The 27,974-nt window shown below is 43.1% G+C and overlaps 2 protein-coding genes across 8 annotated transcripts in view; one reads left to right on the top strand and one right to left on the bottom strand.

Moving 5' to 3' along the window:
• Positions 1-4,982, bottom strand: part of MKRN2OS (MKRN2 opposite strand) — a 24,577-nt gene extending 19,595 nt beyond the window's left edge. Inside the window, exons 1-3 of one of the 3 annotated variants that reach the window (XM_074283889.1) lie at positions 4,796-4,973; positions 997-1,117; positions 580-666 (exon numbers count right to left, since the gene is read on the bottom strand). The gene's annotated coding sequence lies outside the window, so the exon portion shown is untranslated. Of the gene's footprint in view, positions 1-579; positions 667-996; positions 1,118-1,325; positions 2,127-4,784 lie in introns of those variants that run through there. The other 2 variants (XM_074283887.1, XM_074283888.1) reach the window with 2 other exon arrangements.
• Positions 3,900-27,974, top strand: MKRN2 (makorin ring finger protein 2). Of its 5 annotated transcripts, none has more exons than XM_074283884.1 (9): positions 4,041-4,127; positions 12,302-12,544; positions 19,062-19,190; positions 20,412-20,596; positions 21,506-21,810; positions 22,699-22,913; positions 24,576-24,686; positions 26,546-26,690; positions 26,982-27,974. In XM_074283884.1, the coding sequence occupies exons 3-9, from the start codon at positions 19,069-19,071 to the stop codon at positions 27,123-27,125; spliced, it is 1,227 nt and encodes a 408-aa protein (XP_074139985.1). In that variant the 5' UTR covers positions 4,041-4,127; positions 12,302-12,544; positions 19,062-19,068; the 3' UTR covers positions 27,126-27,974. The 5 variants fall into 5 exon arrangements, with proteins under 5 accessions (XP_074139984.1, XP_074139985.1, XP_074139983.1 ...); XM_074283885.1 differs by lacking the exon at positions 4,041-4,127 and adding an exon at positions 4,313-4,411; XM_074283883.1 differs by lacking the exon at positions 12,302-12,544 and having other exon boundaries at positions 3,900-4,127.

Genomic DNA, 27,974 nt, shown 5'->3' with positions numbered 1-27,974 from the left:
GATGTGATTGACGATGAAACCACGATGTGATACTCTTGTCACTCAATGGAAGTCTCAAGAGTTACAGGATGGCACAGAAAAAGTCGAAAGATATGAAGCTAGAGAGGCTTTTTTTTTTTCTCTCTCTTTTAAATGGCATAGTTCTCAGGAAAAGAAATACAAAGCAGAAAATTAAACTTAGTGATTAAGATAATATTTGTAAAGTGGATGGCATACAGTTGGTGCTTAATAAATACTTATTTTGTTCCTTCTTAGTGAAGAACTTCCTTCTTAGCTACCATATGGATGTGATTGATGATGAAACCATGATGTGATACTCTTGTCACTCAATGGAAGTCTCAAGAGTTACAGGATGGCACAGAAAAAGTCAAAGAAAGAAATGAAGCTAGAGAGGTGTTTTTTTTTTCCTCTCTTTTAAACGGGTATGGCATCCTTCTATCAATGTCAAGGGATGGCATGGAATTTTTTGAATCATACTATATCATTGTGATGAGACCCCTTAAGTACCAAGACACCATATGACCCCAAGCAGCCAGGAAATTAGTCATTTTCCCCAAACCTAAGTGCTGAGTTACTTACCAAAACTCTGGAATCCCTGGAGACATCTGTGGAAGTACCAGAATACATGGTTCCCCAAAGAGCTCCCATAAATCAATTCAACCTGTACTACATAATAAACAAGTAAAAAGACACAAAGAACAAGAGAATATTTGAATTTTAAGCATTACTTAGGTTACAAATAATCTGAAAGACTGTGGAAAACTGGAAAGAATGAAGTATTTTGGGGATATGACCCATGCAATTATCCCCCCATCTTCATCTGTATAATAGAGACTTGAAGTCTAGATGACTCTGAGGTCCTTTTTAACTATAAATGTGAGACTATGTATCATCCCTTTCACCCACTCCTGACACACTCGACAAAAAGAAACAATGAGAAGAGATGGGATAAAGATTTGAAACTAAGTGGAAAGGCACCCAATTATCCCCTATTACCTTATGGAGTTGGGATGGGATGACAGCTAAAGAACTATTGGGACAGGAGGAAGAGGTTGAAAGACCATTGTGGTGCCTGGCAATGGAAAACTGGGGTGGGGTGATGGGGTAATGGAAGGATCTGAAAAAGATAAGAGGAATATATGGAAAGAGAAAGAGAGGATGGGATAATTGGACGGCTTTCTACCAAGTTTTCCAAATCCAGTCCTCTTCATTCCATTTTCACTGCTATTTGGAAGAGAGGGGATAGGAAAGAGAGCGGGAAAGAAGTATGCAGAAGGAGTCGTGACTTCATACATTTTGAGCTAAAAACAGACCTTAAGAGTTACCTAGTTCAACTTATTTTACGGATAAGGAAACTGAGGACACAGGTGACAGAATCGGGACCTGAAACTCCAGGTTCTCTGGCTCCAAAGCCAATATCTCCCATGACACCAGGCTGTCATCCTGGGTTCAAGAAAGCTGAGGAGAGATCATGGAACATAGAATTCTAGAGCTAGAAGGAACCTGAACCACCCTCCAGGCCAATCCCTTCATTTTATAAATGGGGACCGTTGGGAAAGGGAGGGGGCTGGGGAGGGATAGTTGGGAGGGTAGAAGGGGCTGGGGAAGAATAGTTGGGCAGGAGGAGAGGGTTGGGGCTGGGACACCTGGGATAGATACAAGGGAATGAGGAGAAACAGCGTGGACAGGAGGGGATGATAAGTAACAAGTGGAACAGGAACAAAAGGGGCAGTTGGGATGGTACCAATAAAGACAGTTGGGAGAAAAGGACCCCAGGAAGGGTCAGTTGGGATGAAGAGAGCCTCAGAAAAACATTTTTTGAGGACAGAGGGCTATTTGGGGCAAATCAGGATGGAGGAAAGATGCTATTAAAGAATAACTTGGACGGGAATATGTGGGCCAAAGATAGAGGGCTTAAGAGGGATTATTTCTTTTGGAAAAAGGGGCAGAGGAGGGACACTTTGGAAGCTGCAATGAGACGGATTAATAGTATAAATAACACAGCTATGGACAGGAAACTGAGGACCGATAATCGGGACAGAGACACGGGCCTGGAGAGGCACAGTTTGGAAAGGAAGGTGCTGACGAGAAACAAGTGGAAAAAAGGGATGTACATGGGGAAGGACAGTTTGGAAAGGGACTTTGGACTGGGGAGGGACACTTGGGAAAGGGGGAGGAGACGGAAAAAGGAGAAATGGGAAAAGGACAGAGGACTGGGTAAGGAGACTCTCAAGAGGAGAAGGCTCAGAAAGAGCAGTTGGGAGAAGGGAAGGGTGTCAAAGGGCAGTCCTGACAATTACAGGAGAGTGGGGAAAGACAGTTGGGAAAAGAGGAATCTGGGGGCAGACAATCTGGACAGGATGATGAGGAAGAACAGCTGGGAGAGAAAGAGATCACTGAGGAAAGACAACTGGGATTTGGGAAGACTTCCAATAGAAAACTGGGAAAGAGGGAGGAGGCTAAAGAGGGACAATCTGAGCAGAAGGAAGGGACTGGAAGGCAGTTGGGACAGGAGGCGGCGCCAGCAGAGGGACAGTTTGGACAGGAGGAAGTATCTGACAAAGGACTACTGGGACGGGATGACCGGGCTGAGGCGGCCCTCCTGGGACAGGGGGAGGAACCTCAAGGGGAACAGCGCAGATGGGAGGAAGTACCTGTCCAGAGAGAGCTGGGACGGGGTGACGGGGCTGAGGCGGCCCTCCTGGGACAGGGGCAGACGACTACAGAGGGATAATTTAAACAGGAGAAGGTACCTGTCCAGGGGGAGTTGGGACGGGGTGACGGGGCTGCGGCGGCCCTCGTGGGACAAGGGGAAGAAAACGAAGGGGGACAGGGCCAGGTACCTGTCGCGGGAGAGCTGGGACGGAGTGACGGGGCTACGGACGGACCCTTGGGTCCGAGGAAGAAGACAGCAGCGGGACAGCGTGAAGAGGAGGAAGTACCTGTCCAGGGGCAGTTGGGACGGGGTGACGGGCCTACGGAAGGACCCTTGGGACAGGGGGCGGAGACTGCAGAGGGACAGTTTGGACAAGAGCAGGTACCTGTCCAGGGAGAGTTGGGACGGGGCGACCGGGCTACGGAAGGACGTGAAGCGGGTCAGGGAGAAGGCCAACTTCAGCTTGGGGCGAGGCGCCAAGGCGGGGAAGGGGGCGGCGGACAAGGACAGGAAGCTGAAGAGGAAGGACTGGGACAAGGGCAGGCACCTGAGGAAGGAGAACTGGCCGAGCGTCCAGAGCCCGGGCCACAAGTGGGACAAGGAGAGGTGGCTCAAGGACAGCGCCGACTGGCGGGGCTATAGCGACAGCGAGAGCCTGGAAAGGAAGGGCCAGGGGCGGCGGCTGCGCAGGGACAGCCTGGGCCGGGTGTGGCAGCTGGAGGGCAGCAACTGGGTCTGTGACATGGGCCAGTGCACCAAGGCCTGGAAGCCCTACAAGGGGAATCTGGACCGACGGTACAAGGGGAAGGACAACTGGGAGCGGATCAAGAAGCTGCAGAATGACGTGTGGGACGAGAGCCAGTGGTGGGACAGGGAGAACGGCCGGGTCCCGGGGCTAGCGAGGCGCGACTACGGCAGGGAGCCGGACAAGGATGACTGGGGGAGGCTGAGGATGAGGCACCGGGGCCGGGCCAGGAAGCCCAAGAAGGATGGGCGGGAGCGGGGCTCTTCCTCCAAGAGCTCCCCAGACAGTGGGGGTGAGCTGTCCAAGTCCCCGACTCTCGTGGGGGTGGGGCTTCCCGAGGGCACCAGCGAGGCGACCGACAAGCCTTCGTCCCGGGGAGGCCACCGGGGCCAGGGGGAGCTGGCCGGGCCGGGGACCGGGATCGGGGAGCCCGAGGAAGCGGAGGTCTGGGGGGAGCCGGAGGGGGCCGAGGAAGGGGAGACGGGGCAGGAGAGGTAGGGGTTAGGGGCGGGCGGATGGCCGGGGCAGAGTGGTAACCGCTGGGGCCGGGGGGGGGCACCCAGAGCGAGGTCCAAGCTGCAAGAGCTGATCGCGACGCAGGACGGAGCTAACCCGCGCACGTGGAGGAGCCGGGAGGTGCGCACGCGCGGCACCCCAGAGATGCCCTTTGCCCGGGAGGCGGAACCAATTGTGACGGCGGCGGGGTTTCCGGCCGGCGCTACAAAGGTGAGGCCCAAGAGGGCGGGGCGGGGCGTAGCGGAGCCGAGGGCCCGGTGACGCAGTGGCTCCTGGGGCGGGGCAGAGGGACGCGGCAGAGCAGCCGCGCCCCGGGCGGAAGAGGCCGAGCGCTCGGGAGCTGAGGCGACGGCGGCGGCGGCGGCGGCAGCGGCGGCGGCAGCGGCGGCAGCGGCGGCGGCGGGGGTGCGCGAGCGGCCGCCTCTCCATCCAGCCGTCCGTCCTTCAGTCACTCACTCACCCTCCATCATGAGCACCAAGCAGGTCACGTGCCGGTCAGTCCTGGGGGAGGGGCGTCAGGGGAAAGGGGACTTGGGAAGAAAAGGGGGGAGGCGCCGCCTCCGCGCCCGCCGCGGACCCCCGAGGGCCTCCCTCCCCCGCCGGGGCCGCAGCCTCCGCGTTTTCTACTCCCGCCGTGGAGGGCGCTTTCCCAGGGCTGGGAAGCGGCCGAAGCCCGTGCCCCGTGCCCGGGGCAGGTGGGCGGAGGAGCGCTGCTGTCCCCTGGCAGACCATCTGAGGGCAGCTGAGGTCACCCGGATGTGGAGAGTGGCCCGCTTAGCGTTCCCCATCCCGGAGTGACCGGGTCCCGAAGTGTGGGCCTCCCCTCCCCCTTTGGGAGTCCCGTTCTGGGGTCACGTGGGATGACACCTGACGGGCACTTTAAAGCTTTGAGGGCTGCCACTTGTTATGATTGTAGCTGGAGCCATCTCTCCGCCCCCTGCCCCTAGTCTCAAAGTTGGCAACCCCCCGGAGACCCCACGAGGTAACGGCTGCCAGCTTTGAGGCGCTGTAAGATGAGAGCCAAGGAGTCTGGGAGGGCACCTTTCCAGTCCTGCCAGCTCCTGCAAAGCGCTTTCCCTGTTATCTCATCGGGTCCTCCCTAACTTTGTGAGGTAGGTGGCATTATTATCCCAACTTTGTGAAGTGGGTGTTGTTATTATCCCCTTTTACAGATGAGAAAACTGAGACCCAAACAGTGAAAATGACTTGTCCAAGTTTATGCAGCGGCTAGTAAGTGGCAGAAGAAGGATTTGAGGCCACCCAGGTCTTCTTGACTCCAAATCCAGCCTCCTTTCTGATTTCCTCTGCACCAGCTACTCCCCCATGTCTGCTAGTCCAACCCAGAACCCGGCCTGGAGCCCCGCCGCAGTGAGCACACTGCTAGAACTTTCTGATCTCAGGCTGGCCCCCGCCTCTTGCAGTAGACTAGGCTCTTGGCTCCCTGGGCCACCTTGCCAGAAATTACTCTGTGGATGTGAGGCCCAAGCACAAGGCCCTGGGAGCCTCCTGTGGCATTTTCCCCTATGGGGCCCAGGTCTTTCCTGCAGTTCTCTGCTCTTCCTGCATCAGGCCGGGCAACACAGTGAATGCACAGAAAATCCCACCTGAGAGGGCGTGTCGTTAACCTGAGGTCGCTGGAAGTAAGAAGTTCGCTCTCTTTGAAAAAACCTAAGTAAAATCTTAAGAACTCCAGGGAGTGGGAATCTTTTTGCAGAAATCCCCTTTGCCAGAAAAGTCAATTATTTTGATCTACAATCTCGGGGCTTAGAGTGGGCCCCATTGTAAATCGTCACACATGGTTTACTGGGCTCTAGTCGCCTCTAGTTTCTCACACGTCTTCCTTGGTGCCTGCCCAGCCTGCCCTGAGACATTGTGCTGACCGCCCCACTCAGTGAGCATCCTTTGTAAATGATCATCCTCTGTGAAAAGCACTTAGCACAGGCCTGGCAGCGTAGGGAGCCTTTTTTCCCTTCCCTCTATTGACTGGCCCACTGTTCGTTCTTCTGCAAACATTTCTTCATTTTTCCTCCTCTTCAACTTCTCATCCGTAAAAAAGCCTGAGCCAACTCCTGCCCACTGCTTGCTTCCCTCCCTGTTAACCTCTGGCTGAATACAAGTTGAATCTTGCCCCTCTTCCCTCCGGTTTGGTTAATCCTTCATGGGGTGGGGGGGGCGGTGGTGCGCTTGGCCTGGGAGCCAAAGGAGAATGGGTGACCTTGTGGACACACTTCTGCGAAGGAGGCCTTTGGGCAGATGCTGGATCACATTGTCAGATATGTCTTAGAAGGAATCTTGTTCAAATATGCATTGAATGTTCCTGAAGTTGTTTTCAACTTTGAAATTTTATTTTTCAATGCAAGTCCTGATTGCCAAGTGGGAAATAACCTTTCCTATTGTGGATGGCAAGTCATTGTTGTTGTTCAGTCATGTTTTAGTTATGTCTGATTCTTCTGTGACCCCATTTGGGGTTTCCTTGGCAGATAATAGAGTGACTTGTTACTTCCTCATTTTACAGATGGGTGAAGTGACTTGCCTACGGTCACACAACTAGGAAGTGTCTTGGGTCAGATTTGATTCAGATCTTCCTGACTCCAGACCTGGGACTCTATCCATTGTTCCCATTTAGCTGCCCCTGCACAAGTAGTAGTATAGCTACCACTGCTGCTACCACTTCTGTCCCCTACTACTAGTACTTTATTACTAATTATAATCATAGCTAGGATTTGTCTAGCACTTGAATTGCAAAGCAGTTTACAAATATTATTTCATATGAGCCTCTCAACACCCTTAGGAGGGGGGAGGTGCTGTTCTCCATTTTACAGATAACCATGCTAAGCTGACAAAGATGGAGAGACTTGCTCGGTGTCACGCAGCTAGAAAGTATCCGAGGTCTTCCTGACTCTAGGCCATGGCCTCTGGCCCCTGTGTTTCCTAGGATGCTCCTATATCCCTCTTTGTTTTTCTGCATTATTGGGAGTGTGGGGGGACATCCCTGTACTCGATCACAAATTCCACATGCAGAACAAGCAACTGGTTTGTAATTTCCAGTCTTGGATGTTTAGAGTTTAGTTGCTGAGGTGACACAGCTAGCTTGTGTGGAAGGCCAGACTGAGGCAGGGTCTTGCTAATTCCAAGGCTGTTGGTTAAATCACACTTTGTATGTACTTAAGTAGGCATTTAATAAATGTCTATTGAATTAAAGGGAATAAGAATTAGGGATAAAAATTTTCACATTTGTGTAGATAATTGCAATTAATATTATCCCTATTTTACAAATGTGGAAATTCAAAAACTGAAATGATAAAGTCATCTGACTTCAGGTTACACAATTTTCCTGTATTCTGGAAAAAAACACTTCCATCTGTTTTCATGCAACAAACACTTGTTAAAACAATTACTCAAGGCCAGACCCTGAGGATAAAAAGAAAAAAAAAACATTTCTGTCCTCTAGGGAAAATCATAAACATCAATAAGTAAAGGTAAAATAAATACAAAGTTATTTTGGGGGGGAGGCACTAGCTACTATGACATCTGACCTAAGCCTTTAGAAAAGCAAGAATTCCACAAATTAGGAGCAGGGGAGTGCATTCTAGGCAGGAAGTACAGCTAGTATAAACAAATGGGAGAAGGAGTATCCTTTTGTTGTCTACAGGGATCAGCAAATGAGCCACTGACTGAAACATGTGGAAAATAACATGCATTATTAAGCCTGGAAAGGCAGACTGGAGACAGACCTAGTAAGAGATCTGTGCTTTAGAAATACTATGTGATAGCTGAGTGAAGGGGAAAGATTGGAGATAGGAGAGCAGTTAGGAGGCTATTGCAAAAGTCTGGGAGAGGCAATATTCCTAGTGAGAGATGGTACATCAGCGTGAAGAATTGGGCCCAGGAAATGGTGTAGAGGAAGAATTGATAAGTGCAGAAGGGAAGAGGCAGCCATGTGAACTAGGGTAATTGTAGTAGAAGAATGATGGTATTATCAACAAAAGGTAGGAGAATTAATGGTGAGAGGCAGTTTAGGGGGTAGGAGGCTGCAACATGGAAGATAGATGAGTTCTTTGGAAATGATGGTTCCAGAATACTTCTGTGGGCAATCTTTTGATAATGAAGTAGGAGCCAATGAGAAAGATGTATCTGTGAGTCATCTGCATAAAGTTAATAGTTTAACCACAGGGACTGATGAGGTCACCCAGAAAGTATAGAGAAAAGAAATTAAGATGGCTGGGGAACCAACCTGATGTATATCACTATTTGATCGACAGATCATGGATTTAGAGAAAATGAAACTATTCCATAAAGTTAAGTGATAGAGACTATGATATTTATGATAAATAGAAAATAGAAAAAAATTTTGTTGATGTAAGGGAATTGTTGAGGACTTAAGATTACTCCAAGCACTGTGAGAGGACTGCAGAAAGCCTGAACAGATTAATTTGATTGAATTAAAGAGAAGAAAATGTTGACAATGAAATGAAATTCATTTTACTTTTTCCTCCATTGTCAATATTAGGTGGTGGTGGTGGGTTTTGTTTTTTTTTTCCTGATTATTTAAAATAAGAGGGAAAAAAAAGAAAATAAAGCAAAACAAAACAGAACATTATTATGTGCCCAGTAGAATTTTAGGGGAGGATCCAAAATGTAACAATTTCCAGTTCAAGAAAGAATATATAGTAGTAGAAGAAATTCATGAGTATCTTCTTTTCCTTGCTTCCTTGTAAGTTGTTCTTTTGTTCTCTGCTACTTATTTTTACTTTTTTTTTTTTTTTCCCCCTTTTCATCTCCCCACCTCTCTTAGCAGGCTATAGTTAATCACAGATATAAATAGATGTGTACGTGCATATACAAACATACATACATATATATACATTCACAGCCATCCAAACTCATACACATATACATATATCTAGGTGACATTTTTATATATTTACATATACGCACACAATTACCCATATATAAACATACATCTAAAACAATATTGGTATGACTGACATATAATGTAGATTTCTCTCTTGATTGAATCTTTAGGTTTTATTTTTAAGATCAATGATTACTAGCCTTACTAATTTTTTTTTCCTCTAATAAATTTAACTGCTGGTCCTTGTAGTGTTTGTGTATATCTCTTTTCTTATCCCGGCTAACTTTTCTACTTTAATTCTGCTTCTTAACTTGCCTTGTTATACTTAACCTTGCCCCACCCATGGATTCCTCCCCTATATTCTTCCTACATCTTTTGCTTTCCTGTCCTCCTATTCCTCCCCCTTCTTTATAGATTTTGAAGAATGCTATACTCTTTGTGTATGTATATGTGTGTGTGTGTATGTATAAAATCATGTTGTCTATTTAAGAGGTGAGTAGGTTTTCAGAACTACAAGCCCTTCTCCCACCTCTAATGCCTCTATCTGTTCTTCCCCTGCATTGCATTTGTATATCCAATTACTGATGTCAATCTTAAATATATGGTATACATTGCCATTTAAAAATTGGCCATGTTAAGTTTCTTGGAGTCTTGATTATTGGCTCTTATATAATTTTCTCTTGAATTCAGGCTGGGTTGAAGTCCTGAAAATGTGCAAGTTCATTGAATGTCTTTTTCTTTTTTTCATTCAATATTATGGATAATTTTGCTAGATGTCTTATTTTTTACACATAAGCCTAGTTATTTTCATTGCCAATATATATGATTATAGGACCTGCAGCTTTTATTGTGGCTGTTGATAAGTCCTGTATAATTCTCATTGTAGCTCCACCATATTTGAATTGTTTTTTTCTTGTTTCTTGGGAAATCTTCTCTTTGAGCTAGGATTTTTCAAAATTTAGCAATAATGTTCCTGTATGTGTTCCACAAAAGATCTCTTTAAAGTGGTTATCAGTGGATTTTTTTTTTTTTTTGTATTTCTATTCCCCTCATGTTTCTAGCACTCCAGGATGATTTTCTTAGGCTATTTCTTGAATTATTGTGTCAGGATTATTCTCCTTGTCTTCTTTTTAGTCCAATTATTATTTTTTTAATTTTTAGCTTTTTATTTACAAAAATGCATGGGTAATTTTTCAACATTGACCCTTGCAAAACCTTCTGTTCCAACTTTTCCCCTCCTCCCTCCTACCCCCTCCCTAGATGGCAGGTAGTCCAGTACATGTTAAATATGTTAAAGTATATGTTAAATCCAATATGTGTATACATATTTATACACTTATCTTGCTGCACAAGGAAAGTCAGATCTGGAAAGAAAAAGAAAAAACTTGAGAAAGAAAACAAAAATGCAAGCAAACGATAACAGAAAGAGTGGAAATGTTATGTTGTGATCCACACTCATTTCCCAGAATTCTCTCTCTAGACATAGCTGTCTCTCTTCATTACTAAACAATTGAAATTGGTGTGAATCATCTCATTGTTGAAGAGAGCCACGTCCGTCAGAATTGATCATGATAATAATTTTGTTGTTGCCGTGGGTAATGATCTCCTAGTTCTGCTCATTTCACTTAGCATCAAGTCATGTGAGTCTCTCCAGGCCTCTCTGAAATCATCTTGTTGGTTATTTCTTACAGAACAATAATATTCCATAACATTCATAAACCGTAATTTATTCTCCAGTTGATAAGTATTCACTCGGTTTCCAGTTTCTTGCAACTACAAAAAGGGCTGCCACAAACGTTTTTGCACATGTGGGTCCCTTTCCCTTCTTTAAGATCTCTTTGGGAGATATAAACCCTACAGTAACACTGCTGGATCAAAAGTCCAATTATTTTTATATATTTTCTCTTGATCTGTTCTCCAGATCTGTTGTTTTTCTTATATTTCACATTCTGTTCTATTTTTTCATTCTTTATATTGTTTTGTAACTTCTTAGTCTCTTATAGCTTCATTGGCTTCCCCTTACCCAATTTTAATTTTCAAAGAGTTATTTTCGTCTGAGACTCTCCTTTTCTAGTCGGATAACTTTCTCCCCTCTCCCCCCCCAAAAAAATCTTGTTTTCTCAGATGCTCAAGTTTTTCCTCGATGTCTCATTTGATTTTTAAATTCTTAAAAAGAGTTCTAGAAATTCTCTCTGGACAGGGAATCATTTAATGTTACTCTTTGGAATAGAAGAAGCTCTTTTTACTTCAATATCCTTCTCTGAAGCTGAGTCATTGTCAGTATTGTTAACTTCCTTATGGAGCTAGAGTCTTAGAACTGCCCCGCACTCTACATTTATAGCAAGAGGTCTAACAATCCTTTAAGGGAGACCAAGAAGGCAGGCCTCCAGCCCAGCACTTTGCCAGCCATATAATAGCCTCCTTGTCTTTTAATCAGGAAAAACAGCTAAGTTCTTTCTTACTAGCTTCCTGTTTAACTTGGATATCAATTAGCTCTTTATGAGGAGTCCCAACATTTTGTTTTTATTTTAATCTAAGAAAAACAATTTTTATTTAGTCAGGTAGGGATAGTGGGCCTTGAGGTTAGACAACCTTGAATCCTTTCAAGTGTGACCTCTTGATTCTTTGGTTATTTGACCTTAGGCAAGTCCAGTAAGCCTAACCTTTCAGTGCCAGAGGAAATTCCTAAGATTTTAAGCTGGAGAATAGTGATAAAATGGGAAAAGTTCTTGGAGCTTCCTAAGTGGTACCAAAAAATATTTATGTGCTGGAAAATATTATTTTAAATAATTTGTTATTACTTTCCACAATACATAATAATCATCATAAAAGCACCAAAGTAGCTAAATTTAGATAAAAGTGCTAGGCCTGAAGTCTGGAAGATCTGAGTTCAAATGGGGCCTCAAACACTAGAATGAGATCCTGGACAAGTCATTTAACTTCATTTGCCTTAAGCTACTGGCCTGGAAAATGGTAAACTACTCTAGTATCTTTGTCAAGAAAACCCCATAGACAATACTGATGTACTGTTGACCATACAGGTCATGACTGAACATCCAGAATAACCTCAACTGCCTGTTTCCTGCCTCTCTGACTTGGGTCCCAGGTTCCTTAAATGTATAATAAGTTGCTTGAGATGGTCTCTTTAAGCTCTTTCCAGGCTTAAATCTGTCCTTTGATCTGAGCTGATCCTTTAGCAGCCATAGTTAAACAAGGCAGAATGATCCCTAATTTACAATAGACGTAGATAGCTGAGAATCAGAGCTGAAGTGATTTGTCCAAGCTAGTAAGTGGTGAGGCCAGAGCTCAGCCCAGGTCTTTCTGACATTAAGACCTGGTCTTTTCTCACAGGACTGAGCTGTCAGAATCCATCTTTGATGGATTGGTGATTTTATTGGGTCCCTCACTATACACCAAGTAGACTCTCCTATTGTCAGTAGGATCAGAGAAGAGACAAGCATTGCTGGGGCTTGTGGGATAACCTTGATGTTGTTCAGCTCAAGACTTTTCTTTTGTTTTCTCTGCCAAGGAGAAAGGATTTAGCCAAAATGTCTAGAAAGGGAGCTGATAGTCAAGATAAACAAGGAGAGAAGAGGCGTGCAAGCTGCTTCCGATGAGTCCATCTCTGCAACCTAGACATGTCACATGCCTTGGTTGCCGGAAGAAGTAGCAGATGTGATCACTGAGGCATTGCAGACCCTTTGGTGGCCAACCAGAGGAGGGCACTCCAAGGCTAGGCTGGGATTTGGGTTTTTTAAAAAAGAAACTACCGGTAAGCTCAAGTTTTATTTGTGGCAAAATTCTGACACTTATGTAGTCTTTGACATGTGCTGTGTCATCTGACTAATCCATTAAGGTAGAGCTTATCCACATTTTACAGATGAGCAAACTGGGGCTGAAAGGTGAAGCAGCTTGCCAAGAGCTGCACAGCTCCATGGATTTCAAATTCTTTTTTTGAAATTGGCAAAGTTCTTAAGATCATGCCATAAGGCTCTATGGAATGAAATAGAGATATTTAGCCTGAAAAGATGATTTGTTGTCTGTGTGTGTACGTGGAGGGCGGTGTACGGAAGTAACTATTTTCAAGCATTTGAAGGGAGCTGTCTCTTGAGAAAGCATAGGGCAGAACTAGGAGAATGGGTGAGTAGAAGTCAAAAAGTGGACAATTTAGCTTTAGAAGAACTTTATAACCATTAGAACTTTCCCAAACTAGAAAGTGCTTGCTTGAGAAACAGCAGACTTTCACATCAGCAAAAGCTGATTAAACTCTTTGTTGGATAGGATGAGGGGGGACATTCTTATTTAGAAGGGGAGGGTTGTGTGTATGTGTGCCCACCTGTGCCCGCACACGCAAGTGTGAGATACTACCACATGAAGAAATGGAAACAAAGGAAGGGTTATTTGAGAAGAGATTTAGTTCTTTAAAAATTTGCAAGACATTTTAAGTTGTCACATTCCCCCCCCCCCCCCCCCCCCCCCCCCGTATTTCCCCATCATGAAGATATGGGGATTTCCTGTTGTCTTACTTTTCTGTATCTTGCTTGGTATGTTTTTCTTGAAAACTGGAGGGAGGAGGGATGATTTTCAGAGAAAATGCACTTTTGATTTTTGGAGAATAGAAAAGAATCCAAAATCAGATACTTTACAGTCCTGATTTTGGTGGGAAGCTAGTAAGGTGCAGAGGAATGACCACTGGGCAGAGGGTTCAGGATATCTGAGTTCTCAAGTTACTTCCCTTCTTTATCTAGCTTTCAATTTCCTCATCTTTAAAGTGAAGGTGAGACTAGATTTTTTTTTTTTTTAGCTCTAAAGGTCTATGAAATTCTACAGTAATCTTCTAGAACAACATTTCCCCAATCTAAATTTTCCTGTGGATTGAAAAATATAGTGAATTCTCCATCAGGACCAGTCCCATGAACTTTCCATAGTCTTAACTGGGTCCCCAACCCTCATTCATTTATTAGGTCTCAGGGATGAAAAGATAATTCATACTAGGGATAGTGGGTATCTAGGAATGAAAGCAGCCCATATTTAGCAAGGGCCTAGCATGTAGTACAATTGCAGGACAGTATGGAGAACTTTTAAATTTAATTTATTTTTATTAAATTTTTAATTTTTAAAAAAAATTTTACTAGTTCTAAGAAGTAAATTTTTTTGGTATATTAGTAAACTTGAGGGGTGGGAAGGGGGTTTGTGAAATACAACACTGGTGCCAGAGGAGGCCACTAAATGTAGGTACAATTTAAACATTTGAATGAATGGCCTTTATGGAGTTCAGAACCCTTAGAGGCTACAGAGAAACTGGGATTAAGGTGTAGTGTGAAAATTTCTTCTCCTTCCCTAATTCTGAGGAGTCTGAGAACAGTAAGCTATAGCACATCTCTTGCTATATATAGCAAGCATTCCTGGGCACTTCCCTGTTTAAGTCTGTAACAGATGTATGCTTTCAACAGTAACTTTTCTAATCCTCCTTTATTGATTTCTCCTCACATTCACCATACACTTCCATTCTCCTTACCCCCTTTCCCTTGTCTTCATCACTCCCCTCCTCAGACATTGACTTAGATTTTTCTGAAAACACAGATCAATCTGCTAAGGCTCCCTTCTTGCCTTACCCCCACAGTTTGTTCTCTGTATACAAAATCTTTGCACTTTTGTTGTCTATTTTGTCATTGTTTGGTTTGGGGTTCTCTTGCGCCGCCCCCCCCCCCTTTCCTGCTCTCACTTTTGGAAATCTTGGCCATAACGTTTCTTGAATGAAATAATCTTTACTGAGTGGTTCCCCAAATGGCATCTCCAGCCCTGTTTCATCCTCTTGAGTCTTGCTGGGATATAAATTCACCTTTATGTATACAATTCTGAAAGAAACTTGCATTCCCAAAAAGACAACTTTGTTAACTTTACTATATAATCCTGCATGCATTTATTTACATATTGTGTATGTCTGCTTTTTCGCCACAATCCCAAAGTTGAATAACTGTCAAGAGATGGTCTGTTGTAATCTCTTTATCCCTGCATTGCTGCTTGGCCACTACAAATTGCAGTGACCATTTTCTTTTTTATTAAGTGCATGCCCATTGTGTCAAAACAAGAAAAGAAGAAAGAAATGGATCGAATATTACATTTTTACAACACAATGGAGTGGAGTGATCATCAACTATGTTAAACTTTAGCTCATCTCAGCAAATACAGTGATCCAGAGCAATGTGATGGAAAATGCCGTCCACATCCAGAGGATGGATGTCTTGAGTGCAGATAGAAGAAAATGTTTTAATTTTTTGTTTGTTTTTTGGTATTTTTGTTCTTGTGATTTTTTCCTTGTGTTCTGATTCTTTCACATGAATAATGTGGATATATGTTTAAAATCATTGTACATGGTTCTTAGGGAAGAAGGAAGGAAGGGAGAAAAATTTGAAACTCCAAAATCTGAATGTTGAAAACAGACATAGTGGAATATGAGTTATTTTGTTTTTGAATTATATGTGCAAGAATTGTGTTTCTTATGCATTGATAGTGGAACAGTGCTAAAAGAGTATAACACACAGCAACATCAAATTTTCATTACCTTATTCCCAACTCACAGGAAACTAGCAAAAGTTCAGAAATTTTAAAAACGCACGTTTTGTAAAGGAATCAGGATGCAACCAAAGCAAGTGTCCCAAGTGACTCATTTGTAAGCCAAGTAAAGAAAGCTGATGTTGAGTTAATTAAATCATTTAATTGTAACAGATGAAGAACCAAATCTTATTTGAAATTATTATCCTTTTCACTCTATTAAAATCATATACTCACTGATACTGGTATTTGGTAGAATCTGTTGGCCTGAAGACATTTTCAAAGATGAAATACATATCATTACAAATTGACATTTGCAATTGATTTTTGATGGTAAGGAACAAAACTTTGAAGCCTAATTGACACTGCCTCAAAAAGAATTCAGTTTTTCTCATTATTGGACTTGTATTACAAAAAATTGCGCTCAGCTAACGTATATTTTGAATTTCATCAATTAAAACATTTATGGAAATTTGTTCTCATTATTTAAGCACCTGCATAATATCCTTACTTTTACTGTAGGGGGGAGGGGCAACTAGATGGTGCAGTGTATAGAGCACTTTGGGAGTACCTGAATTCAAATCAAACTCAAGATAATACTAGCTGTGTGACAACTTGGCAAGTCACATAAACTCCAGTTGCCACACACACACACACACACACACACAATTAAAAATAATACCTGACCTTTTACAGAAGATAGTTGAATCTCAACTCTATACCAGTGATTTTCAATCTGTGTCATTTGTAAGTATTCTGTGAATTTATAAATAAGCAGAGCTATCTTCCGTAGACTTTCTCCTCTTGTGTTTGAATTTGAATCTGCAATTTTTGATGTTAAAAGGGGGTCCCTATACTCAGAGATGGGGAAGCACAGATTGTATCTAGCACTTCTTGGAGAGTCACTTTTAGTATAAAGTATAATACAATCTTATTTTAAACATTTTTATATACACACAAACATATATACATAAATGTATATTTGTACATACATATATGTATATGATGAAGGGGGGAATGTTTTGAAGTGATAATTTTGAATTCTGCCCTGCTCAAATACCTTAAGCAATTCTAGGATAAAACAAAAGGCATATAGCATTTTAAGCTGTCCATAATCTGCCTCCCATCTACTTATTTCACACTGATACCTTATATACGTATCTAGCACTTCTTGGAAAGTCACTTTTAGTATAAAGTATAATACAATCTTATTTTAAACATTTTTATATACACACAAACATATACATAAATAAATGTATATTTGTACATATACATATATATGTATATGATGAAGGGGGGAATGTTTTGAAGTGATAATTTTGAATTCTGGCCTGCTCAAATACCTTAAGCAATTCTAGGATAAAACAAAAGGCATATAGCATTTTAAGCTGTCCATAATCTGCCTCCCACCTACTTATTTCACACTGATAACCTTATATACATTTTGGAGGCTTTCTTGGAATAATGTATATTCCACTCTTTCCTTCCAAACTGGGCCATTTTGACTCTGACCTTTGTGTATCTGGGGAAGTTCTCTCTCAAATCTGGCATCGTGCAACTCCTCAAGTCTCTTAAAATCCTTAGGTCTCTTCAAGTCATATTAGTTCAGGTGGATCTCTGACTCCTTCCTTCTCCTGAGTTATTGATGTCTTTTATGTCTCCTTATTTTGTCTTATGTCATATATGTCAGTTAAATCCCAAATAGAATGTAAGTTGCTTAAAAAGATTGTTTTTGTATTACCTGCATAGTGCTTTGTGTTGAGTAGGTAATTAATATTGTTTCCATTAGATTATTAAAAGTTGTAAAAAGTGACAATTCATCAAAATTTAGACTTTAGTATTGTGCCCTTTTAACTAAGTTATCTTGAGATACTACTACTCAAGAAGGGATTATGGTTTTTTTTTTATTCTCAAAAGGCTAGGGCTATACCCCATTTTTGTGTAATAATTATATCCCTTAAATAATTAGAAGAATAATTAGTTGTTGGAGTTGTGGGGTTTTTTGTTTTTTATTTTGTTTTGGGGGGGGGTTGGATTTATTGCTATTCTTAGCTAGTATTTCCTGTTGGCAGGACAGGTAGTCAAGTCTCAATCTTCTTTCCTTTTATGTAAAAAGGCCTTTGTCTCAAGGTTCCCATTCTTTTTCAGTTTTCAGTGAGGGTGGCCTTTATTTTGGTAGATTGGGATTTGGTAAATGTTTTTGTATTACCCTGACTAAAACAAACTGAGAGAAGACTTCTGGGTCACCTCCGGAGGTGGTTTCTAGTTAAAAAGACTTTGTGGAGGAAGGAGGTGGTGCTTGGCAATCTCTTAGGCCAGTACTTCGCTATCTAACTCATTTTCCTTATCTGTAAAATAAGAAGATTGTATGGGGGTGATTTTCTTTGGTTCCAAACTCCTGTGAATCTCGCTCAGCCTTGGTTCAAACTAGAGATTTTATCTTTTGACTATCATAGCAGCACCCATTTTTTTTCCTTCTTCCACCTTCCCCAAGGTGTTTTTCCCCCTATCCCAAGACCTCTTACCAAGTCTATCTTTTAGTATATGTTACATTCTCCCATTCAATCTCCTAAGGATGTAATCTGGGAGCAGGCAATGTTGCAGGCACTGTGCTCAGTGCTCTGAGGCATAGAAGAGTCCAAGAGAGCCCCGACCAACTCTCAGCAAATGTACAAAGAACACTGCGTTGTCCAGAGGAGAGACTTGATATTTATGGTATTGAAAATAGTTGGAGAGAGAGAAAATAAAAACAGATTACTGTGCTGATAATTCAACAAGCCTTTATTAAATTCCTTTTTCTATGGTAGGCACTGTGCTGAATGCTCAGGGCACAAAGATAGGTAAGAACTTGGCTTTAGGGAGCAGGGAGATAAGATGAAATTCATTAGGCAGCACAAGGCCTCTCCAAAGGAGGAGAGGGATCCTAGAGGGAAAAATTTGTGAAGGTGCAGGCTTGTTTCATTGCTTTACGAAGAGCCATCAGTTACCGTGAGGATTGACTACATTGTGTGATGTCTCTGCATGGTACATCACACGCAGAGACATGCGAGAGATAAACATGGGTGTTTATCTCTCTTAAATTGGTAAATATAAGTCTAGATTCTTAATTGATAGTAATCCACCATGATTGGAGAGCAGCTGGGGTGGGTGCAGTGAGTGAAGCAGCAGGCCTGGAATCAGGAAAACTAGTTCAAATCTGTCCTTGAAACTTAACTGGTTGTGTGACTGCAGACAAGTTATTTCATTGCCTCAATTTTCTCATTTGTAAAATGAGGTGGCGAAGGAAATGGTAAACCTCTCCAATATCTTTGCCAAGAAAATCCCAAATGAGGTCATAAAGAGTAGGATAGGACTGAAACAAGTGAATGGCAACAACTAAGATTGCATTTCAGCCAGTAATAAATGACACTTTTTATGTATCATTTTAAGATTTGCAGAGCACCTTATTTAAAACATTATTTCACATGGAGCATAAAACAACCCTGTGAGATAGGTACGCCACAGTTCTTATTACTCCCATTATTACAGATGAAAAAAACTGAAGTTTGGAGAATTAAGTGACTTACCCACAATCATACTATAAGTGGGAAAAATTGGACTTGAACCCAGGTCTTCATGACTTTGAGACCACAGTCATTTATAACTTGCCATTTTACACATGAGAATTGAATGTCAGGTAATGTGTGGTATGCCCTCCTTCTAATAGATACTTCTTTGTTCTTTTTTCTCTGCAGGTATTTCATGCATGGTGTGTGTCGTGAAGGGAGCCAGTGCTTGTTTTCACATGACTTATCAACAAGCAAGCCATCTACAATCTGCAAGTTCTACCAGAAAGGCTATTGTGCCTATGGATCTCGTTGCAGGCAAGAGCATCCCAATAAACCCAGCACCTCTGGGACTGGGACTCATAAAGCCTTTAAGTATGAAAGTTCCCAGAGAAGGAGAAAGGAGCTACAATCACTTGAATCCTCATAGTGGATCTGAGTTGGGGCGGTAGAGGTAATGGATGGGGGGTCCTCCTGAGCAAGTCCTGGCAGCTTTCTGCCTTTTAAGTAGAATTCCCTTCCCCTCTTTAACCCCTTAAGTGGGTGTGGCTGATTATAGTCATCCTGGTATTGTTGTTTTTCCTGGAAAAATATTAACCATTATTTTGGGATTATAATCTTGGGACTTCCATGTGTGGGTATGTGCACGCATGCGTATGAGTATGTGTGTGTGTGTGTGTATGTATACATATATATATGCATATGTGTATACACACACACACACACACACACACACACACACACACCCCTACACACATGAGACACACAGGATAGGAGGAGAGATCTCCATGTTGGCTCTCAATCATAAGAGCATAAAATTAGAACTGGAAGGAACCTTAGAGACCTAATCCAACATCCTCATTCCTGTACAGTTGGGGAGATTTTAAGGGACTTGGCCAAAGAAACATGGCTAACAGAAATTAGAGGCCAGATTTAAACTCAGGCTCCCTGGGTTCAGAGCAGGTGGTCTTGAAATATTCACTTAAATGTTGGACTTGGAGATCCACAAAACTCTTCCCTCTTAAAGTCCCAGGAGATAGGGAAGTAAAAGCTCAGAGAGACTGAAGAGGGAGTCTCTGGGCTCCATGTGAGAAGCCGGCAGCTGCACTGGGGCTAGAGCCTCCTGGCTCCCCGGCTTTCTGCGCTCCCTCGCCCACAGGCTTTATGATGACACAACTGGAAAGGCACACCTGGAAACCTGAGCACTCTCCTAGTGAAGGAGCCTTCCTGTGTGGGGTGTAGGGTACTTTTGAAAGTGTCTTTTCCCCTTTTTCCTTGTGAACTAGAGAATTGTTAAGTACTGACTTAGCACTTAGTAAGAACCTAACAGTCTTGGGTTTTTGCTAAGCTGGTGGTCTCCTGTGCCTTGGACACCCTTGCTCTCACCTCAGTGTTTGGCTTTCCAGGTCCTCTGGTCTGGCTGTCATTGCACAGATAAGGGAAACCCCATATGAGGAGGGCCTTGGAACTGGAGGGCTGTGGTGGGAGCCTGGGCCTTGGGGGGTGGCGCGCCGAGCTTCTCTCTTTGTGGTGTTGCAGGTACGACCACACAAGGCCGGCGGCGGCGGCCAGCAGCGCGGCAGGGGGGGCCGGGCCTCACGGCCTGCCATCCCCAATTTTCCACAGTCCGCACCCTCACCCTGACGTGACTGCGTCTGTGATGAAAAGCAGCTCCCACGAACCTGGCAAGCGGGAGAAGAGAACACTGGTGCTTAGAGACCGGAGTGAGTGGCGGAGCCGGCATCTGTCCTTGCACTCTCCTTTCCTTCCCTCTCCGCGCCGCTCCCCCTTGTCGTGGGCTTTCTGCACGCCTGCTTGTCCGAATTATGCGTCTTTTATGGAAGAGACTGAGGACCTGTGTTCTGCCCAGGGACCGAATTCTCCTCTGGGTCTCCTTCTAGCTTTCCTAGGGTCTGACCAGGGCAATGTAGCTGAGTGGTCACTAAGTATTCCTGCCTGGCATTCTGCTTCAAGCACGGTAGCACAGCTTAAGCTTGAATTGCCTCCTCTGATTTTATCATCTCCATAAAATAAAATCGTGACCTTAGAACAATTGTCATGTCAGTTGACTGTCAGCTGCCTTCTCCTTTGGTGAGTAGTCCTATCTGGGGTCCAGTGCTAAGTACTTGGGATAAATCTGACATCTCTTCTGCTTCTTAACAGATACACTGTCTGTGTTTGATTTTTCTTTCAAGCTCTTGTTCTATAGCTTTATCGTTGTCATTTATAGCCACGTATCTGGGGGCCATCAGAAGGTTGTCTCTATTGAAAAATCTGTTTGGGATCCTTAGAGGGAAAGGAAGTGTACAAAGTATTTTTAATGGGTGGCATTTAGCAGCCAAAGAGATTATTGGAACAAACTCTTGGAAGTGGACAGTAGCATAAAAGTACTACACTGGTTCAAATCAGTGGCTTACCCATCCCAGTGTGCTGTCTTTGACAGGGTCACTGTACTGCATGTGTGGAGGTCAGCAGAAGTTAAGGTTTACTTAATAGGGAACTCTGGCTGATGAGCTCCGCAGGGACTTTGAGTTGACTTCAGGGAATGGGTTCCTAAGGGCTTCCTTCAGATTCATGGGCTATTTTCTGCTGTTTTTACATGCATGTGCCTTGGTGTGTTTTTATGTGTTAAGATCTGTGTGGCTTAACTGAAGAAAAGACCAGGCCCTGTGCTGTGAATGAGCTGGGAGGTTGCAGTGACTCAAACAGTAGCATGGAGATGAAGCCTCATTCCTACTTAGAAGCCATCCGGAGTGGCCTGGATGACGTGGAGGCCGGGAGCTCTGACGGTAACGAGCAGCAGCTGTGCCCCTACGCAGCCGCCGGCGAGTGCCACTTCGGTGATGCTTGTGTCTATCTCCATGGCGATGTTTGTGAGATCTGTAGGTTACAAGTCCTGCATCCTTTTGACTCAGAGCAAAGAAAGATGCATGAGAAGGTAAAGAATCAAATTTCCAGATATTTAATTTTTTTAAAAAGGCATTTCAAACTGCTTAAAGCAGTGTCACTTTTCCCCAGGGCCTGGACAAGACACTGCCCATGTTACTGTGCTTTACAGTAGTGTATGGAACAGGAGTGTAGTGACTGAACCTGTTCTGTGAACAAGCATTTGCCTAGAAATTATATGTAAGCTCTAGGACCTTGGCAAAACAATGTAGATTTTTTTTTAAATGCATTTTTATTTACCTCTGGAATGCAGTCAGCTCCATGTCTACAAATTGTGCAAAGCATAGCACCTCTCTCCTCTCCCTCCCTTTCAGGTCTAGCCTGGGTGGCAGCTGGCAGAGCTTAGGGAGAACGTCTTAAAGTATCATTGTCAATCCATGTACAGATAACAGGTGGAGAGTGGCAGGAATGTAGTTGAGACAATGCTAAAGTGACTTGGGACCAAGAGAATCTTGAGCCTCGTGATGTGAAATTTTGTAGCCCCTCCTAAGAAAGTGAGGGGTCTTTGCCCCAGCACTCTTGTCTATCGCCTGCCTGTTGGGGCTGCTCTGAGACTTGGGTTTAGGAGGAGGTGAGCATGGAAAGAGCCCTGGGCTGCCTCTGGAGTCTGGACCTGAGTAGGATCTGCTGCCTCATAGTTTGAAAAGGGATAACTGTGTGTAATAGACTGCAACCAGAGAAGGTGGGGGGCGAAGGCTGTCCCCAGGCAGCAGCTAGCTCGTCAGTCAGGTGACCATGGGGAGCCACCACTGTTAGGAGCTTCCCGTCCCCCCTACCCTGCTGAGGGTCAGCCTGGGACAGACCCAGTTTATGTTGTCTTCCATCTCCCCGCTGCAGAGGATTCTAAAAAACCCCGTCTCTTCCCTTATTGGCAACGCAGCTCTGCATGGCAACCTTTGAACACGACATGGAGAAAGCCTTTGCTTTCCAGGCAAGTCAGGAGAAAGTATGTAGCATCTGCATGGAAGTAGTCTATGAGAAACCATCAGCCTCAGAGAGGAGGTTTGGGATCCTCTCCAACTGCAGCCACACGTACTGTCTGTCCTGCATCCGACAGTGGAGGTGCGCCAAGCAGTTTGAGAATCCCATCATCAAGTGAGTATCCCCTCGCAGGCAGGGCAGACCCTGCCCCTCCTGCTCCACTTCTTTTACAGATGTCCAAGTGCCCCTGCAGCCCTCAGCCCAGTGGTCTAGAGGCCTGCAGTCTGGTGGGCACGGATTCATGTTCTGCTCACAGATAGATTGCCAGCTGTGTGATCCAAGACAGGCCATTCAGTATATATCAATTACAGTTTGTAAAATAGTGACAATAATGTTCCTTCCCTGATAAAAGTCACTTTGAGGATCAAATAATATATTTATAAAGCACTTTATAAACCTTAAAACTCTAGATAAATTCTATTTGCTATAAATTCTATAATGGACAAAATAGTCACACAGTAATTAACAGCTGCTAACATTCATATAGTGCTAGACGCTGTGCTAAGTGCTCTACAACTATTACCTCATTGGATCTTCACAATCTTTTTAAAAAAAATTTTTTTTTTTTAATTAAAGCTTTTTATTTTCAAAACACATGCATACTTTTCCACATTCCTCCCTGCTAAACTCTTAGGTTCCAAATATTTTTCTTCCTTTTCCCCCTCCCCCCTCTCTTACACAGCAAGTAATCCAATGTGCTAAACATATACAATTCTTCTATACATATTTCCACATTTATCCATTGAAAGAATAAGGGAAGAGCCAGGCAATTTGGTGAAATGGAGAGAGGATCAGTCTTAGCAACAGAATCCTTAGCCAGATGCAGTTATGGCTTTAACACAACTTGAGAGTCATATCTAATAAACTTCCTCTAATATCTAATAAAGTTTCCTCGTCTGTAAAATGGGTTTTACCAGTCCTTGTGTTGTCCTACTTAGTACCTCATTGGATTGCTGTGAGGAAAATACTTTGGCAATGTGAACTAGTAATAATATAACAGTCATAGTTCACAGACACTTAGGAAATTTTGCATTTTTAATAGAAAACTACAGACTTTAGGATTCAAGGGGGGGTGGATTGACTAATGGTGGATTATTGAAGAAAAGTATTTTAGTTCAGAGAAAAAGATACTTAGGAGAAGAAATCACTCTAGCAGCAATCCTTATTAGTAAAAGGAGTGACTGAGGAGGTTTAGAAGGGTCCTTTCAATTCTAATTCTCTGATCCCTGTGTACTGGGGCCAACATGGAAGTCTATAGATTGTAGGCTGTCTCATAAGACAGATGTCTAAGTTCAAGAAGCAGCTTAACAGCCATATGTCAGGAACCCCGTGGAGGGGAGGAAGGTAGCTCGGAGGCATTTTTTCTGTTATTTGAGCTTAGGCACTGAGGGAGACAATAAAGGGAAGATGGTTTTGATAGGGGACTTTGCCTTGGAATCTTCAAAATTTTATCAGTTATTTATACTTTGTTTTGATATCTTGCTTTCCTCTGCTTCATACTGTGAGCATACCTGAAAAGTAGGTAAACACATCTTGTTTAGTACATCCTGGCAGAGTGCTGTGGACGCAGGATAGTAAATTTTGAATTGAGGTCATTTGAGTGAATTCATGTGGTCTTAACATTCTCACCAAGCAGTTTTCCCTGGTTCTTGTTTCAGTAATCTGTTCTGGTTTGACTGGGTTGAATAAAGTAACCCCAAATAGCAATCCAGTTACTACTGGGGCTGCATATTTATTTATACAATGCTAATTTATTCCAATTGATGCTTGTTACAGGTCCTGTCCAGAATGCCGAGTAATATCTGAATTTGTAATCCCAAGTGTGTACTGGGTTGAAGACCAGAATAAGAAAAATGAACTGATCGAAGCATTTAAGCAGGGAATGGGGTAAGCGATGAAGAGCTTGCTTCTTGATTGGTACTGCATTCACAGGGGTTCTGTGAAATGAAATGAAGCCTCTAAGTCAGGACCCAGGCAGATAGGATCCTTTCAGCTCTCCAAAGGATGTCTGCCTTAGAGACATCCTTGTCACATCTGATGAGGAGATATGCTGGATTCCTTTCGATTGACATTAGGTGTCACTTACTTCATGTCACATCTTTTGAATTTTTTAATTTCTTGAGGAGCTCCTTCTAGCTTCTTATATATAAAACTGCTTTTTCTTTTATCTGTTCCACTTACCCAATGAGTGAATGAACTCAATATGTTAACTCTTTCCTATATTTTTATTTGATAAACATTGTGCTTATTTAACTCCTTGTGGTCACTGTGGGTATTACTGGTCCCTCCAGGATACAAGACAAGATTGGGTCAGACTCCAGCTGATTTTTGCTCAGGATCCAGACCTTGACCAGGAACAAAGGGATCTTTGATGAGAGAATGTTGAGATCTTCCTTCATCTTACTCCTTATTGTAACCTCCTTATAGGTTGCTCCCTTCTGGAAAAATAGCTTTTTTTAAGACCTCATGAAACAAGGAGTTCAAGAAGAATCATAGTATCCCTACGCTGGACTTCAGTTTGGGGCTAGGATCCCTTTTCTCTTAATGGCAAACACTTCTGTACACTTTGTGGTTTTGTCCTTCAAGGCTTAATCTTCACATACAACAATCATTTTATCCCTTTGAGCTTTTTAATTGCTTTAAATCCATTTGATGTTGGAATCTAGAATTAGGTTTTAGAAAGAGTATGCCTATAAACAAGATTATGGTTCCATATCTTCTACCTCAGTGGATTCATAATTGCCAAGCTTTCACTGGTCTCAGTTTTCCTAATATTTGAGAATGAATTAAAATTTCCAAAAGGTATGAAGTAGAAAAAAACCTTGAGAAGACTGATTTTTAATTTTTTTTTTAATGTCCTTTTTCTAATTGTGCAGCAACTATAAGAGACTAACTTTTAAAGTTTTGTGAATGCCTATGGGATTATACAGTAAGAAGCAATCTTAAGTGCCACTACTGAACCATTTAGACCTAGAGGCAGCATCATATTGTGGGTTCTAGTCCCATCTCTGCTACTGACCCAATAAGTGATCTGAATCAAACTCTTGTTTCTTTCTGGACCCTGGTTCTTCTCTGATTACAAAATATTTTAAAGAAGACATCATCTGGATCACTGGGGTCAAATTCAAGTGAAAACCAGATCCCTGTAGCTGCCTTGTATCTGATCATCCCTATGAGCTCACCCTAAGATTTTGTGAAAGAACATAAAATGTTCAGATAAGGGCAGATGTTACTTATCAGTACTTAACATGAGAGAGCTTCCTGAACTGAATGCTCCCTTAGGCCCTGCTGGCCCAAGAATAGAGGAGCTAGCTTGTGGGGTCAGGGAGAGTCCCTGTGACAGGCTAGGCTGCCCAGAGGCTGGACCATCCTTGCCATTTGTCCTCCTGCACTTAGATAATGAGATTTTAGCATCAGGATATCACAGCAACTCTCTTGACTGAGGTTTGTTTTTGTTTGTTTTGAATTCATAACAGAAATATAAATTTCAGTTTTTAGAGGCTAGTGAAAATAATAATTTTCTTTCCTATCCAGCATAATGAATCCCCTGAAATCTGTTCCACAGACTCTTGGTCTATTGAATTTATTGGACAGACGGATGGATCAATCTGGCCCTTGCCTTTGAATCATAGGCCAGAATCTCAGCCCTAAAGGCTACTAGATCATCTCCTTCCTATCTTCTCATCTAGACCGAAACCAGGCCAAAGAATAAAGACTGCTTTTTTTGCTTTCTCTCTTCTCTTTAGGAAAAAAGCCTGTAAATACTTTGAGCAAGGCAAAGGGACCTGCCCCTTTGGAGGAAAATGCCTTTATCTGCATGCTTACCCAGATGGGACGAGAGCTGAACCTGAGAAACCTCGGAAACAGCTTAGCTCAGAAGGCACTGTGAGGGTAAGGAGTGGAGGAGGGTGGTGAATGGCTTATTTTCCCTTCTTGAGGGCCAGATCAGGCTTCTAGGCTTTTAAAAATATACCCGGACACATCCATTAGGATCTCGGTGGTTCTGGAGCAGTCTGGAAAGCCAGCAATCAAAGAGATCAGTCAGCGGAAATGTTCTTTTGGAGAAAGTGTTTCTTTTCTTTCCCCTTTAAAAGCCAGGCTCAGACAGCTCTTTTAGATACCAGGGGCTACATTTCACAGTCATTTCATTGACTGGAGCTGGAATGGCTATGTGTTTTACAGTTCTTCAATTCTGTCCGGCTTTGGGATTTTATTGAGGATAGAGAAAGCCGACATATCCCAGCTACTGAGGAAGATGATGTAACTGAACTCGGTGACCTTTTCATGCACCTTTCAGGAGTGGAAGAGTCTGCCTCGAATCCTTGAGAGTGAACTGAATCCCCCCTCCCTCACCCCATCCCCAATCCCTTGCCACACCATACCCTAGGCTCTCTGCCGGACCAGGCCTGTGTGTTTAGAGAGGGTATGCTGCAGAGTTCTACATTTACTGCAACAGTACTTGATGTGTCACTTGGATTAAGTGAGGTTGTGTTAAACCTTTGTCTGATCCAGTCTCCATTATTACAGCAATGGAAACATTGAAGGATATAAAATAAAAAATTAACAGAAGTATATGTAATCTCCATTTTCATGGTTAATTAATTCTTTAGTTATTTTTAAGCCTCTCTATGGCTGAGAGCTGAAGACCAGACTTGCTCAGGTTGAAGAGGTTCATCAGCAGGTTGATCACAGCATCTCTTGAAGATTATCTACTGTAAAGTCAGAAAGGGCTTATGACCTTTTCTGGCAGAGACGGCACTCATACTGATAAAATGACAGCTCCTTGAGAGAATCCATCCAGCCATTCACGCACATGGTCCCTGCCTGGTTGGTGGTTTCTTGGTGGAGGAAAAACACAACGGACAGAGTGGCAACAAAAAGGTGGCTTTTTTGTTTTCTGCATCTTTTGGCCATTTGTGGCTTAGTCCACATAGTGCATCCATATAAGCAAAACCCAATATCTGAAAATCCAGATTTACAAAGTAAATTTAATAATGAGGCAACTTCTTTGCATCCTTCCCCCTTGTACCATCTACCTTCCCTCAGGCATTTTAAATTATTTGAATTTCAAAAATCTAATTTTACATCTTTTCAAACACACATGTCATAGAATAACGTATACTTGCAGTGTAAAACTTTAATTTGAGTTTGCCTATTAAAGCTATTTTGATTTCT

Source organism: Sminthopsis crassicaudata, chromosome 1, assembly GCF_048593235.1.
Source record: "Sminthopsis crassicaudata isolate SCR6 chromosome 1, ASM4859323v1, whole genome shotgun sequence".
Taxonomy (NCBI): Eukaryota; Metazoa; Chordata; class Mammalia; order Dasyuromorphia; family Dasyuridae; genus Sminthopsis; species Sminthopsis crassicaudata.
This window is presented reverse-complemented; position numbering and strand designations above follow the sequence as displayed.